The following is a 15,693-nucleotide window of genomic DNA, read 5'->3' on the forward strand; positions in this document are numbered from 1 at the left end:
CAAGATGAATTAAATTAATTTTTTTTGGCACTTTCGTTTTTCGCGATTATCTCGGAAACTATGAGACCCGATCAATTAGCCCCCCATGTATAGATATTCCAAATTTTTATTTTTTTCCTCATTGAAGTAGTTTTGAAAAAAATTGCGAGCTAATAAAAAACATTTGCTAGTTAGGACTTTTTTTAAAATAAATTTTTGCCTGTGTGTATCACGCAGTTGTATTTTTATACACCTGTGTGTTTCACGCAGTCGTATTCAGATACTCCTGTGTATTTCACACTCCTGTGTGTATAAACACACAGTAGTATTAAACTTCAACTGCGTGAAACACACAGTAGTATGAAACTTCAACTGCGTGTAATACACAGCAGTATGAAAATTCGGCTGCGTGAAACATACAACCTTCACGCATGCGTGGAGTGTATGGAGTGTACGGGAGTGATTCACACAATGGTGCGAATAGTCACGGCCTTAAAAATTTCGTGGAATATTCGGTTTGAAAATTGTGTTGAATTTTCAGTTGAATATTATGTGGAAAATTGTGATGAAAAATTGGTGTGGAATTTTGGCCCGGCCGGGGCTCGAACCTGGGAGCTTGAGGTTGTGAATCTCATGCTGCTACCAAGTGCGCCACACAGCCGGGTTATTTCTATTCATTTCCATAGAATAATTGAACTGAAATTTACAGTTTCTATGGATTCTCTCATAAAATTGTGACTTTTTAATATCGAAATCCCCTGAAATTTCAGTGAAACTGTGACTTGATAAAAATGTTCAAGAAGTATACCGTCAATTTCAACAGTGTAACAGTAGTCGTATTAATTTCTCCAAACAGAGAAACTATCCTCGCATTGACAACACTATTTCAGATTTTAACTTTCGTCTACAAAGGTGTTATTCCCTTGTTTGCACAACAAGTTATCCGCTCTCCCAGCACCGATATTTCAGATTTATTGACCTGTCATCGAGTCCAGCCCTCGAAAACTGTGAATTAACCACACCGCAGGTGTCAAATTATCAGAGAACACTCGGCCCTGAACGTTTGACGTTAAGCCACCGCATACCCCCAGTAATTATATTTCGTTCCTCGGTTATTATAACGTACCACGGGGTGTACATCGGCATCATCAACGCCAGTGTACTCCAGCGCGTGTGTAATAACCTCCGTATGTGTACTGGAAATTACCAGCGAAATATTGTCAGAAGGGGTTTAACACACCTAGGCATTCCCCCCTTTCATTCCAATCCTCTTATTAATGGCCAGTCACACCGGGATTTATTAATCCACTTATTAAACGTATTTATTATCCTGTAATATTTATCTGTACCTTGAGTCGGGTTAAACGTGGCTCCTCAGCAGCGAGTTTCGCAAGCGCCTGGTACTCTCCCTGTGCCGCTCTCACCAGCCATTCTCTCGACTTCCCATCCAGTTGCTGATCGAAGATTTCGTAATTAATCATCAATACATCAATTTGTAACAACAATCAACAAATTCACCAGCCAAAATAGAAGACTCACCGAAGCCACAGAAGCGCTGTCATCCTCGTCCGTTCCCTGTCGAGCAAAAAAAACGAAAAGACATTCAATCAATTTCCCGTGAAATTGGCGTCACACAATAAAAATCATAAAAAAAATCACGAAAAAAGGGGGATATTGAAGGATAGAGGTGGAGCTGAGCCGTGATCCGCATCACGGGTAAACGACTATTCATCCCCGTTAAACTGTTTGTATTTTCACTCGTCACGGCAACGGAACGCCGCAGGAGGGCGACCATATCGACACACTTGGCGTCTCCAATCGACCATGACTTATCACAAAATTTGACTCATCTTTTAGTCGAGTCATTATTAGGTACCATCAAGCCACGATATATCTTTATCCATCTGATTTCTCTTTACCTTGCAGCCATTAATGCAGATGGAGATGGTGTCTCTCCGCTTGTTCAACCTCACGTGTTCACGTACTAATTTTTTCGTAATGAAATTTCTCGATTGAATAATTTTTTATAAGTATCGACCTGAGTTGCCGTTATTTTCATGAAGGTTTTTGTTTCTGTCTTCGAGGAGGTACAGGAGCCAAGAATAAAAAGGGACCTCCAACGTGAAGTGTTGGTTTTGCAGGAAATTGTTTTTGCCAAAAATTTATTGACCATTAATTAAATCCTGATATTTGAGTCTTTCTAACTCCGAAATATGCATAATTTCATACATCCCCTGGTAGCAGATGTGGAATGGGCCAAGATTGGCTGAGGGTGGCTCGATGCTAGCCAGCACTGGGCCATCCTTGGCTTACCCTCGGCCGTTCCTCATCTCCTACCAGGTTCTGACAGAGCATTTAAAATTTTCTCACGCCTCACCGAAAACTCAATATGTCTCTCTACTCTCTCGCAGGTAGAATGGTATCTCTTTCCTTGTCCAACTTCGCATGTTCACGTATTAATTTTTTTCGTAATGAAATTTCTCAATTGAATAATTTCTTTTGAATATAGACGTGAGTTGCCGTTATTTTTATGACAGGTTTGTTCCTCATTTCGAGGAGGTACAGGAGACTCAGAACAAGAGGGAACCTTCAACGCTAAGTATGTTTTGCATGAAATTATTATTGTCATTGCAAAAATCGATTAATTAATCATTAAATCATTAAACGGAGTATTTAAAACTTTCTCACGTTGCATCGAAAATTCAATATGTCCCTGTGCTCTCTCACAGGTGGAAATGGGCTGTTCGCTTGTCCAACTTAGCGTGTTCACGTACTAATTTTTTCCGTAATAAAATTTTTTGATTGAATAATTTTTTTTAAATATTGACGTGAGTTGCCGTTATTTTCATGAAAGTTTTTGTTTTTTTCTTGAAGGAGGTACAGGAGCCTCACAACAAGAAGGGAACTCCAGCGCGAAGAATTTGTTTTGCATGAAATTATTGTTATGATTTCAGCAATTGATTAAACAATTATGAAACCCAGACATTTGAGTTGTCTTCAAATCCCAAAGACCCATGATCGATTTGAACCCATTAGACAGAGCATTTGAAGCTTTCTCACGCGGCAGCAAAAATTCAATATGTCCTTCTGACCTCTCTTAGATGAAAATGGTATCTCTTCGCTTGTCCAACTTCGCATGTTCACGTATTAATTTTTTTCGTAACAAAATTTTTTGATCGAATAATTTTTTTTTAATATTGACGCGAGTTGCCGTTATTATTACAAAAGTTTTTCTTTCTCTCTTCGAAGAGGTACAAGAGGTGCAGAGCAAGAAGGGACCTCCAATCTGAAGTATTTATTTTACATGAGATTATTGTCATTGAAAAAATCGATTAATCAATAATCAACTCCAGACATTTTACTCTCTTCAAATCTCAAATACTCATGATCGATTTCAAAACACATCTGACGGGGCATTTAAAACTTTCTCATGCTGCACCGAAACCTCGATATGTCCCTCTGCCCCTGCGCAGGTGTAAATGGTCTCTTCGCTTGTTCACGTATTAAATTTTTTCGTAATGAAATTTCTCGATTGAATATTTTTTTTTGAATATTATGAGTTGTCGTTATTTTTATGAAAGTTTTCGTTTCTCTCTTCGAGGTACAGGAGCTTCAAAGCAAAATGGGACCTCCAACGTGAAGTATTTTATTTTGCACGGAATTATTATTGTCATTTCAAAAATTTATTAACCAACAGTTACCAGACATTTCAGTCCTTTCAAATCCCAAATACTCATGATCGATGTGAACACATCTGACAGAGCATTTAAAACTTTCTCACGGTGCATCAAACACCCAATATGTTCCTCTGCCCTCTCTCCCCCGTCAAACTTTTCCAGGACCTCTTAAAAAACTTTTGTCCTGACATGGCTTTATGGGCTCTTGGGCAACAGACACTCATCGCCTCCTCCAGGCGAATTAAATATGCTACATCTGTGTGCGCATGAGAGAAAGTTTTTTTTTGTCATATAGCCGAGAGAGCGGGACACTTGAAATCTTAATGGGCACTCTGTGGATTGTCCTCGAGGTTTGTATCAACAAGGACCACTCCCGGCCACTCGACTAATTTAAGGCACGCGTCCGATTCCAATGGCACGTGTCAAAGAAAACACGAAAAGTCGAACTCTTCATTCCTCCTATTATCATATCCAGGAGGCTGGTGGTGTTGATACTCGAGGGATATGGGAAATGTTTTAATAAGCTACGCACACAGTCCGTGCGTCTCTTGGGGTGAAGCGCCAAGTATAAATACATATATTCGTCTGCGATACGCAGTGCTGTAAAAGAGAGAAAGAGAGAGAGAGAGAGAGAGAGAGAGAGAGAGAGAGAGAGATATGAGAGAGGGAGAAATTGGGGTAGTTGAAACTGGTCAGGAGTGTACACAGGACGTATTGGTTTGAATATGGTGGGGTTTTGGTACAAGAGGCAAAACATGTTGCGGCACGAGCTGACTCGAGAGCTCCCCGGAATTAGCTTTATTATAACCTGGGGGCCATCCATACCCACCATAATTGCAAGTGAACATTCACGATACGACAAGTCAAATTATAAGCAAACATACACTTCTCAATGTAAGGTGAGGAAAACCTTGACAGCTTGACCGCTCATACCGGCCAAAAAGAATGAACGACACTGCAAAAACAGAGCAAAAGAAGCGGAGAATAATTCGTTAAATTGATTCACAGCCCGAGAGTGGAAGATTTCATTAGCTAGAAGGAAGGAAACGAATGGCCAGAGAGACAGAGTGGAGCCTCCGGTAGGTGGGAGATGAGGTAAGAACAAAGAGTTGCGTGAGGATAAGAGTACGGAGTCAAGCGGTGGAATAGAGAAGGAATGAAGAACACTGGGATTAGCTTGGGTAGGTATGCGAGATCGATTATGCGATCTGCGGATAACGTTGGCCTGATTTATTCCCCTAATGGGCGTTCGCGCATTCATTTCGGTGGCGGACGAGGCAATTCGCAAGCCCCCGGAGCTGGTGGTGCTGGGCCTTCCTCGCGAGCAGTACTGTCAGTGACAGGAAAACTCTCGGTGGGTGATTCAGCGTTCGGTTTCGGCGACGCCTCCCAACGACCGCCATAATGCCTATACGAAATGTCTTTCTCTTTCGCCCCCGGGGATTACTTACATCCAATGATTTTCCCAATCAATTTACTGAGGATTTTCTTTTTCCGACTTGATTATTAAACAGGAAAAGCCGGTTGATGGCTTCATCAGTGGATTCTGATGACAATTTGGATGGAAAGATTAGGCGCGACTTGTACGATAATTCAAACCGCATGGGACAGACAGGAAACGAGGACGAGAATTGGTTGGAATTAGCCAGCAACTCGATTATTAGTTTGGTGGTGAATGGTGATTCATAGCTGGCTAGTCGTATTTTCCTGGATATACCCAACTGCGGAGGCAAACCAGAGTTTGCTCCGGATGGGGAACATGGAGCAAACTACACGCACGCCTCTTCCAACCCATTCCCCCCAGTCACTCTGTCCCCCCACACCCCCCTCCTGGTTTTCCAAACGGGTGACAGGAATATTCGTACATAGCATGTACCACTCTGGCGCCCCTCGCAGGCCCTCTCTCATACGCATCGTACCGCGATCATATCGCGATGCTCCTATAATTCACTGGATTATTTGCACTCGACCATTACCATTTCCACCGTCATGTACCTGTAGTTTGTCTATCAATGCTATCGAGTCGAATTCCCCATAACAGTACGAAAATTACTGTTTTTTATTCGAATTAACAAATTTTTCCTGATCCCCTATTGCCCCTGGGGATTTAATTTTAACGAAGCCAAATCTTCGAGTCATGGATAAGAATACGCGTGGGTGTTTATGAAAGAAGGTAACACACCACTTGAAGCGAAAGCTCCTTCGAGGCGGGGATAAAGGTATGTAGAGGCCCACAGTGGTCTGACTGTGCAGCCCTGATACCTCGCTCCCATGGCTAATTCCGAGGTGTAATCTGTGGGTACCATCTCCACTGGATTAGCATATAGATAGCGTTAGGGGATGAAGGTATACAAGAGGCGCCTTGCCTAGACAATCGACGCCATGATCATTCTGGTTCAATGTCTTCCGCACGTACACCAGAGGGAGGACGACAATTTTCAATTACTACCATTGATATACTCTTTCTTGGGTTATCCGTTCATCAAGTGTACACTGCACTTGGGGATCTCGGCAATGCTAATCAATATTGACAGACTGGTACTTGGTTTAATGTGGCCATTTGGCGGGCATTTGTTGGCTCACAATGAGCTCATCTCATAGTGAGAAGCAGAAGTAAAGAGTCCAAGTGATTCGGTCGTGAGGTAATTTGTGTTCACAGCAGGGCTGAGCAAACACGCGCAGTGGGGGTGCTACGAAAAATTAAATAACCCGATGACTGGTCACATTCTCCTGCGTATAACGAGGCAAAGGTAGAGGTGTGCGTTGAGACTTCTCAGCGAGAAGTTACGAGTGTACAACCCGGGGCATAACGGGCCCCGTCATGCCGAATGACGTTGCCCTCCTTGTCATCCACGTGGTGCTCACTCCTGAGCCCTGATGTGCACCCTCTCACGGTGGGCCCATCCCGTATGAATATAGAATCGCCGTTGCATATGGCTTTTAAGTTGGAGAAAATGGAATGGAGAATGATGATTTGTATGCAGCTAAACGAGGATGAGAATAGGAAGGGAATAAGTATTTGGTTGAGAGAGGTATCGGAGGGGGGAATAGTGGACGACGAACCACAAACGTGAAACGAAGAGCGGCGACCTCCCGTGGACTTATGAATACAAATAGCCGCTCACTGCGCGATTCACAGATCTCTGATAAAGGTAAAGTCTTCAGACTCGCCCTCTGCGATTCAAATATGTGTATGCGTATGTATATGGGTTGACCACAGAGAGCAACCGTTTACCAAAAGATTATCCCCCTAAGATCGGATCGTGATCGGTATCGAGAGAGTCTGGGAGTTTTGCGCTCGTGGATCAGTTGTGTCATTAGTTTCTACAAATATCATACAAATACTTCGAAAGGCCGTTTAGGAAGCGATTAAGCCATGATTTTCATCTCCGTCGATATATCTGGGAGCGAGAAATTCCTCGTCCAACGATTGATTTACTGAGTGGAAATAATGAATGTCCTTTTAGTCGTCGAGGCAAGTCATGTGGAGAATAAAATGGATCAATCTGAATGAAGAAGTGATATTCTCGGTTGGGACTGAGAGTTGGAATGTCGTTGGGATCCTTAACGAGACGCCCACGCCCAGTTGGCTTTTGCCAGCTACCCGGTGACACTATCGTGTCTCATCCAGGCCCTAATGTCGTGTCCAGACGTCATGCCAAGGCTCGTCAGGCCTACAGTCACTCAGAGGAAAAAGAAACTAGTATTTCATCGTTGGGGTCGAGGTCAGAAAAGGGTTATAAACTGGTGAAGAAACATCATTGTGAAAGTGAGGGTTCGCGCCTGGTACTATTCTTCAGATCGATCGATGTTGATTAGTACCGGGAACATTAGTACATTAGTACATTGGAGTTAGTACTCGACGACAGGATAAAAATTCCACGTGGAATTCTTTAACTTATCATTTAACAAATTGGTCTCACCTACCGTACTACATTATCAGAATTACCCTCGGAGAAATAAAACTCTTTAATCTGTGAAACAACAAAAGAGGACACCAGTGGTTTAACCTATCTAACGTATCTCCTTCGGGTGTTTTTAATAGAGTGGACCCCCCCAATGGATGGCTCTCTCCCTGGTATCTCCCTCTTGGACACCTTAAAAACTTGGGCGCAGCAGAAACACAATTCATGAAAAACCTTCACGGCCAGGTGCTTCCGTCCATGGTATGCCCCATGTCGCGAGCTTGAATAATGACTGAAATATATTTCCTAAATAAATAATGATACGCCCTCGTAAAGTTTACGCTCGCTCAAGCGCAAGTCCAGCGCTGATGCACACAGCCGAAAAGGATAAACTTTGAAAGGGGGAAATAAAAAATATCAAACAAACACATATACTAATCTTGAGTGGCTAGATTTGGCTGCAAAGATAGCGACCCATACTGCGAGCTCTCTAAACGCCCACTCTTGGGTAAACCAACACAAAAAGAAGAAACCCGTTTTGTGGCTGTATCGAGATTCAAGAAAAATATCCTCGTCATGTGATAGAGACCCAAAAATTTTCAACTCATTCATCATAGATTCCTCTCCTAGGGGTTTTATGAATGAATATAGCATCCAAAAATGTAGTTTCATTTTTCTAAGCCTGTCTATTCTCTTTCGAAATATGCTACCGTTAGCAGACACGCACATAATTTAACCAATGCTGAAAGTTGTTGAGAGGATGTCGTCTCAGGATCACGCAAGCTGTGTCCCCTCATCCACCACTCGGTTTCTTCCACCCCTCCGTATATGCTCCTTCACTCCAGTGTAGCGCGACGTCTTCCACCATTCTCAACCCTCTTTGCATATACATTCTGTAAGATTACTTTGTGCGGTTTACACCCTGCGTCCTTCGTCTCTAACGTCGACTACCCTTCCACCTCACGATATAGCCCCATCTTCACTAGTACGCCTTGAGCTTTGCCAAGGGCTATACTACCTCACCCAAGTTTCGTCCTTCTTAATGTATGCTGAAACTATACGGGAATTCACAAGTTTGTCAGTGGGCGAACTGAGAGGGGTGGTGAAGAGTTGGACCTGGAGAGATGGGAGTTTTACACAGTTGGTACTTCACTCTCTGGATGCCTCGTTCATCTAGACCCCAGTGTTACACTCTTGACAAGGGAAGCAGCAAGAAAAGGGGGCTCCTTCGCGAGAACACGCGTGATCTTAATTAGGAAAAAGCCTCAGGGTTTCCACGAAAATGACGAAATTTACTTTTGCAAAAAGGGCTTACATGGTTTCACAAAAGTACCTTCCCCCGAGTTAATGCAGAATCTAGTTTTACAGTTGTTTAATCAGCCATGTAACGGCGTCAATCGATTGGTCACGTCTTCGGGGGAAAGAAGTCGGCACGCGACAGCATTCCCTCAGTTGACTCATTGAGGATGCCACAGGACTGAATGACAAACTCACCATACTGAATAATAATTATTTTTGGAAAGAAGTGTCAGGCGGCGCCACACGAGTGCAAGAGGATGTCCGGAGAACTGTCGGCTCGACTCTTTCCAAGGAAAGAAAATGAGAATTAATCCGATGTATACGGTATATGAAAGGGCTTCCCTTTTTCGGCTGAAGAAGCTCACGGCACAGACAAGGAAAGCATTGAAGCAAGAAAAATGAGATTCGAATAAAAATTTTTTTTGGAGCTGTAGCCACGTCGGAAGGAATAATTTTATGAGCTGTATGCGATGCCGATTTCTCTTCCGTTTTAGAGTACATGCTTTCGGCATCTTTTAATCGGCCGAACTCAGTATAAACTCATTTGAATTATGATTGAGCATCCGGTTGCAGAATCAATGTTTATAAAACCCCCTCTTTGGTAAAGGAGGAGGACCTCTTGTGGATCGACTTTTAATTTTAAAACTCCCTGGCTAATTATGATTTACGGCGACACAGCCACAAGACATCCTGATCGGTAAGCGAGATACCAGCAGGATATTCAAATGCGATGAACAGTGCGTTTGCCAAACGATAAACAGTTTTGCATCGATGCATGTAAGAAAAAAAAGAGAGAGAAGTTTGACGGTAAAGGATGGGCAATGGAAAAATTAACGAATGAGAGTCAAGTGTTGGTGAGTGTACGTTATTTTAAGATTGAAACAAACAAATGATCACCGGTAAAGCCAACCAATCGGTATTCTCAGTAATTCATTGGTTATGCATGATCAGGTACCAAGTGGCATCCTCTATTCCTTCCTTCCTCGTTTCCCCGAAATGGGCTTATGTCACTGGGTGTTCCAAGTCAATCTTTTTTTAACGTATTTGATATCTTTATGATGGGTCACTGTACCTTGTCGGAGCGTTTCTTGACTGGTGATGTAATACCGTTTGGACGACCGTGAAGATCAGTCTCACTTGCCATCCGGTTGAATCGCTGCATTCGTTCACGAACACTTGGCAATTCTCCGCTTCCTCCTGTCGGCTCGTCCTCCTGGATTTGTCAATAACAATCATTCGGGTATGTGCGGTTAATGATTCAATCAACCTTCACCAGTACATTCCAGTCTACAGTGTCAGTAGTGAATGAAACCTAGAGTTTTAGAATCTTGATAGATGTAAGAGTCCAGCCAGGATGCAACAACGAGACATGATGAGAGGTGAAGTTTAACGACTACAAAGACTGATTGTTCATACTAATACTTTCACACCGCAAGCACTAATAGGCACGTAATAATTGACGTTACACTGGGGTGATATAAACGTTGATGGGGGTATTAGCATACTCTGAGAAAAGCATACAATTCACTTCACGACGCGCTAGAGCTCTCTTTACTGTCGTCCTGGGGTTCCCCCTTTTCATTTGCATGGAAATCGGGGCATACGGAGAATGACACAGATGCTGTCGTGAAGTAAAAACGTGCAAATTGTGTACTACCACTATCTACGGAGCTGAGAAAAAAAAACTACAGAAGGAGAGGAAGAATTATAGAAAGTAGAAAATGTGATTTACCTTGATTGAAGTTTCCTGACTGTTTTTTCCCTTCTCATTGTTAACGTTCTCTTTATTCTCTAGTTTCAGTTTGTCCTGACTTTTTCGTCTTGGAGGGACAGGAGGGGATGATGGATCCTCCATCTCTGGTGAAGTCTCATCGAACATGGAGTTTTGACGATAGGGAGACCCTGGACCCGGTAAATTGTGCACCGGCACTGGGGGTGCTCTATTCGGTTTATTCACAGTTGCATAGAGCTCCTCTGGGGGTGAACGATAGGACACGGGCGAGGGTGCGTCAATAGAATGTGTGGGACTCAGAGGAGCAGGAGGGGGTGGTCGATACGGGGGTGGATCACGAAGGGGTGAAGTGGCAGTGTGGATATCCGGGGTTGCCAGAGGAGAACCGGGTCCCAGGTGAGAATACATTGGTGATGCTAATTCGTCTAGGCTATGGCGATACTTTTTCTTAAGGACCAGGAATTTTTCCCCCTGTCGAAAGAATGAACAACTCATTCACAGGGTGGTCATCGAATCAAGAATATGCTTTTCAACACTTGTGGGTAGAGCGCAATTTTACGCATGCTCCGTGTGCGCAAAATCCCACTTTCCACACATCATGATGAAAAATAGAGTTCGACACTCGCGGGAAGTGTTCTTTGAACCGTGAGAGGATAGCACTCGACTTCGACGAGCGCTACACACCTCCCACGGGTCAAAAAACAGTTTTAGGCACTCGTATCAAAATATATTATTTGAAAATAAGAAAAGTGAGCGCTTCAAGAAATATTATGCTGTGTTGCTAGTGCGTGAAGAAGTGAATTTTTTCATTTTATTCATTTATTTATTTTTCTCTTGTAAACGAATATCGAGAATTTCTTTGGTTAGCTACGCAAAAATCCTATCCAAGATTATCCTGTGGCGTCACAAGATGTGGAACGCTATATAAACTCCCGTCTTCTGTGTAACTTTATGCACACTAGTGAACTTTAGGCACGTTGTGCAGAAAACAACCGCTTTACGCACACTAAACCGTTTCGAAAAAAAGCACTTTTCAGGCTGGTATCACAAAATTTCCTATTATGTTACTAGTGCGCAAAGTTCCACTTTTTCACACGCACGTGTAACACGTCCTATTTTTTATGGTACCTGCCGAATTCACTGTTCGGAAACGGTAGTGGGCGTAATGTGGTTGATTTTGTACAAGAATGCGTCAAGTTTAAGAGCGTGCGTAAAGTAAATTTCAAGTGCGCAATACGAAGCTTCCAAAGCTCTATTCACTCTTCAATGACTGAAAAAAGTCCTAAAACGGTCTGAGGAAAGTTTACACAAAGAGAGTCGAAAACTGACACATTAATTGTTGCAGTGAAATAGAAAATATTAGACTCAAAATTAAAAATATTACTCTTAATTCAACCAGAATTCAACTCATTGAAGATGCTGACGAGGTAGAAGGTTCTCAATCATTAAAAAGACAGTAAATTTTCATTACAAAATGTGAAGACTTTTTAGTATTTACGGGTCGAGTTCCGGAGCAATTTATTCGATGAAGATCATGTTTGAGATATTTCAGAAAGTACTGTTCTTCAATATTATTCTGTAATATGGAATGAAATTTCCGTCTTTGCCTCAGACCACTTGATACCTTCAATTTTACCAAGTTTTCTAATCAATAGCCTTTTAATAAACCGTAATGAGTCAAAATTAAAATTCTTCTCCAATTGTGCAATCATCTCAAATCCCATAATTACAGGAAAAAATGTCAAACGAATTTTCCTTTAGTTAGGACAGTCTATAACAAACAATGTTTTTTAACATTGCGATATAAAATCATTCATGATCAAGATCACTCAATATCCCACGGAATATGAAAAATACACATCTTGCATTGCACCATTTCATTATTGACATAAAAAATTATTCTCAAATAAAAATCGTTATTATGAGTTGATGAAATTTTTTTTGTGTTTAAACTCCCGCGAGTTTTTTCAAACGTGGCAACATCGCTATCAAGGCATCTCCAGGCGCAACAAGTCGTCCTGTCAGACCGACTCGCTGGCTCGAGCCGCCTGCACACTCATACACACTTACCTCCTCATTTTTGATAGTCGCCAGAGTGTTTACGTACTCCTTGAACTTATTCCGTGCCTCAACTGAAAATAAAATATTTACGATTTTGCTTTTTATTTCTCGAGGATGTTCAGAGACGCATGGTGACGATGAATTAATGTGATTATTTATATTAATATTTTTCCCGTTGAATCATCCGCTGAGGTCACCCGTCACGCCACACAGACACGTTATGCACTGACACTGGGCTAACGTATTATAAATAAAACGACAGCCGTGGAAAAACGAATTTCGGGGAAGTGGGTGCATACCTCGTGTCTCGGGATCAGTGAGGAAGCTCTTGAAATGTTTCACTAGGTCGTGATTTCGCGCTGAGCCACCGTTATCCAATAAATATTTACGTATCTCCTCTAGGGACAACTCACTGGGCGTCGCCATGTTGGACACTGTGTTCAACGACTATCGCGGCACTAGCGGCGGGATTCGATCGTTCCAGCGCTGTCGATAACAACGGGCTCTGGATCTCCGCAAGCTATTTGAAATGCTCCAACAACCCATGAAGGGAAACTATATTTCGCGTGAATTTTAAATGAGAACTAAAAGGATTTTTACGACTGTTATCAATCAAAAATCTAGGGTTGAGTATCGAATATTGTGGATGGTCGAATATTCGGGATTTTATTTCATCTCTCGGGGATATTGTATGGTCCATTCGGACATGCAGAGTAAAATCGTTAAATCCTCTCTATTTCATTCACTCACGTTGACACGACGAGCACGAGGATTTATTGAAAGCCTTTTACCGTAACTGTAATAGCCGTCTGGAAAAATCGCACTCATCGTCATTATCTGTGTTCTCACTCTACAGTTCCATTAAGAATTGTTTCATTCATTGAGAATGCTTTCGTCATGACTCCCTCGACATCAACGATTCATTCGGGTATTTCATATCATTTGAATGAACGTTAGCTCACAGCTCTGTTTTCCCTCTTCTAGATGCAAACTTCTACACGAAGAAGACAATCAGAAGAAAAATTGATGTACAATGTGGGTTTTCGGAGAGAAAATAGTATTTCATTTTTGGACATGGATGGGACATTTGAGGCAAAGCATAATTTTTTTTCCCCAGAAACCGAGTATTTTTTTCATTATTTCCCATTATCCTGTCTTTCTATTTTTCCAGATGCTTTTTATTTTCGTTTTTACTTTTCGCAGCATTTTTATTTCCAATGCTCTTTTCCTTTGCAAAGGCTCAACCATCGTTCTTTTCGAGATGTTCCCTCGTCGCCACCACTCCACTTAGTGACTACGTTCAGTGCTACTGAACTTCCCAAAGCTAAGCACGCCTACACAGTTCGCTAGCCCCTTAGAGGTTCATATACGCTGAGAGGAAAAATTACTTTTCATCACGCTGTGACGAAAAGTGAACTTTTCGGCACGCTCCGCGTGCCTAAAAGTCCAATTTCCGCCACATTGTGATGAAAAATATTGTTCGTAACTCGTGAAAAAATGTTTTTTAGCTCGTGGGATTATATCACTCGCTTTCGGCTCGTGATATAAACCTCCCACTCGCCAAAAAACACTTTTTTCCACTCGTTACGAAATATACTATTTCGTGTCACGGGACCTGAAAATTAATATACACACCTCGCCATGGAAAACATCACCCTCCCCACGTGCTTGCCATCCTCGCCTTCCGCTTGGAAAGCAATCTTGCACGTGGGGGACGGTGATCTGTTTTCCGAGGCTCGGGCATGTAATGTACTATTTCAGAACGATTATTTTCTTGATACAACAGAATATTTTTTTGTCAATTTCTAGAACGTGAAATATCCTGGTAAACAATTTGGTGGTCACACTGATTGAAAAGAGTCTTTCAACAGGATCGGATTCTCTCGCCCCGAGAAAGTTCTTGAGTGTTAGCACAAATCTTCCCATAAATTCGTACAGTTCGCGGTATATCTAGAATTTAATGGATTGTGAGGATTCACACCTTCCCGATCTGATCACTCATCATCTCCAACTGAGGAATTCTTGTTTCGATTGCAAGACGAATACTTTCATTATTAATTTAAGTGTATAGAAAAGTGATCTCAAGTATTGTCCTCTTTGTGCAAGATTTTGTGTAATCGAAGGCCTGATCAAAAAACATTCTAGATATAACGCAAATTACATGAAGTTATGGGAAGGAGGTCATTTCTAGTGTTGAGAACGCTTAAAAATTCTCTCGGGACAAGAGAATCTCATCCGGTTGAAAAAGTTTTTTCTCTCAGTCTGCAAACGAAATTATTTATCAGGAGATTTCATGATTCTTAAAATTGATCAGAGAATATTTGCTTGTGTCAAGTAAATCTTTATTGTCAAAAGTAGCTTTTTCTCTGAGTGTAGAGTAATTCAAGTTTGCGAGTTTTTAATTGTACAATTCGAAAAAGACAACTAAATTCTACTCTATTTTTAGAAAATTTTCACGATACATTAATTTTTTAGTTCGGTAGTTTATACTCGATTTTTATGATAATTTTTTGTGCAGTAGGGAGAAAAGAGTTGGAGAAAAATCACCGAACGAGTCAAGTAATCGTGGAGCCAACTCGATTCTCAGTACTTTTCCACCTTAAATAGGGGAAAAAGTGATTTACTCCGTTGGCCCGTGAAAATTTACTGAACGTGATGGTTATTTGCACCGAAACTGTAAAATTTACCCTGCATTCCATCAAAAATTATCCAAGTGAATGTGAATAATTACTCCAACTTTTCGTATAATTTTTCTGTAACGGGGAATGATTTTTACTGAACCCGGTTGGTAAGAATTCACTTCCATCCGTCCCCATAACCTTCAGATAGATACAAAATAAAGAAATACCCTACCGATGTGGAAAATTTTACTAAAGAGGAGGATAATTTTTGCATCCACAAACGTGTTTTTTTACTGATAAAATCGTAAGATATCCATTAAAAACGAGTATTTTTTCACTGAATTATATTTCGCTTCACGATTACCATTCCTATAATAAAATTTGTCACGATTTTCTAGGTAATTTTTGTCCAAATTTTC

The 15,693-nt window shown here is 41.6% G+C and overlaps 1 protein-coding gene across 1 annotated transcript in view; it reads right to left on the bottom strand.

Moving 5' to 3' along the window:
• The window catches only part of LOC107040506 (ankyrin repeat domain-containing protein SOWAHB), a gene marked incomplete in the record, with an annotated part of 115,781 nt that extends 102,702 nt beyond the window's left edge, over positions 1-13,079 (bottom strand). The window contains 6 exon segments of the mRNA XM_015260621.1: positions 1,329-1,433; positions 1,519-1,554; positions 9,933-10,073; positions 10,593-11,063; positions 12,663-12,724; positions 12,953-13,079. Coding sequence (XP_015116107.1) covers positions 1,329-1,433; positions 1,519-1,554; positions 9,933-10,073; positions 10,593-11,063; positions 12,663-12,724; positions 12,953-13,079 — 942 coding nt within the window.
• Positions 13,080-15,693: the final 2,614 nt, after the last annotated feature.

The sequence above is a fragment of the Diachasma alloeum genome, unplaced genomic scaffold (assembly GCF_001412515.2).
Source record: "Diachasma alloeum isolate Michigan unplaced genomic scaffold, Dall2.0 Dall_scaffold_00336, whole genome shotgun sequence".
In the NCBI taxonomy this organism is placed as follows: domain Eukaryota; kingdom Metazoa; phylum Arthropoda; class Insecta; order Hymenoptera; family Braconidae; genus Diachasma; species Diachasma alloeum.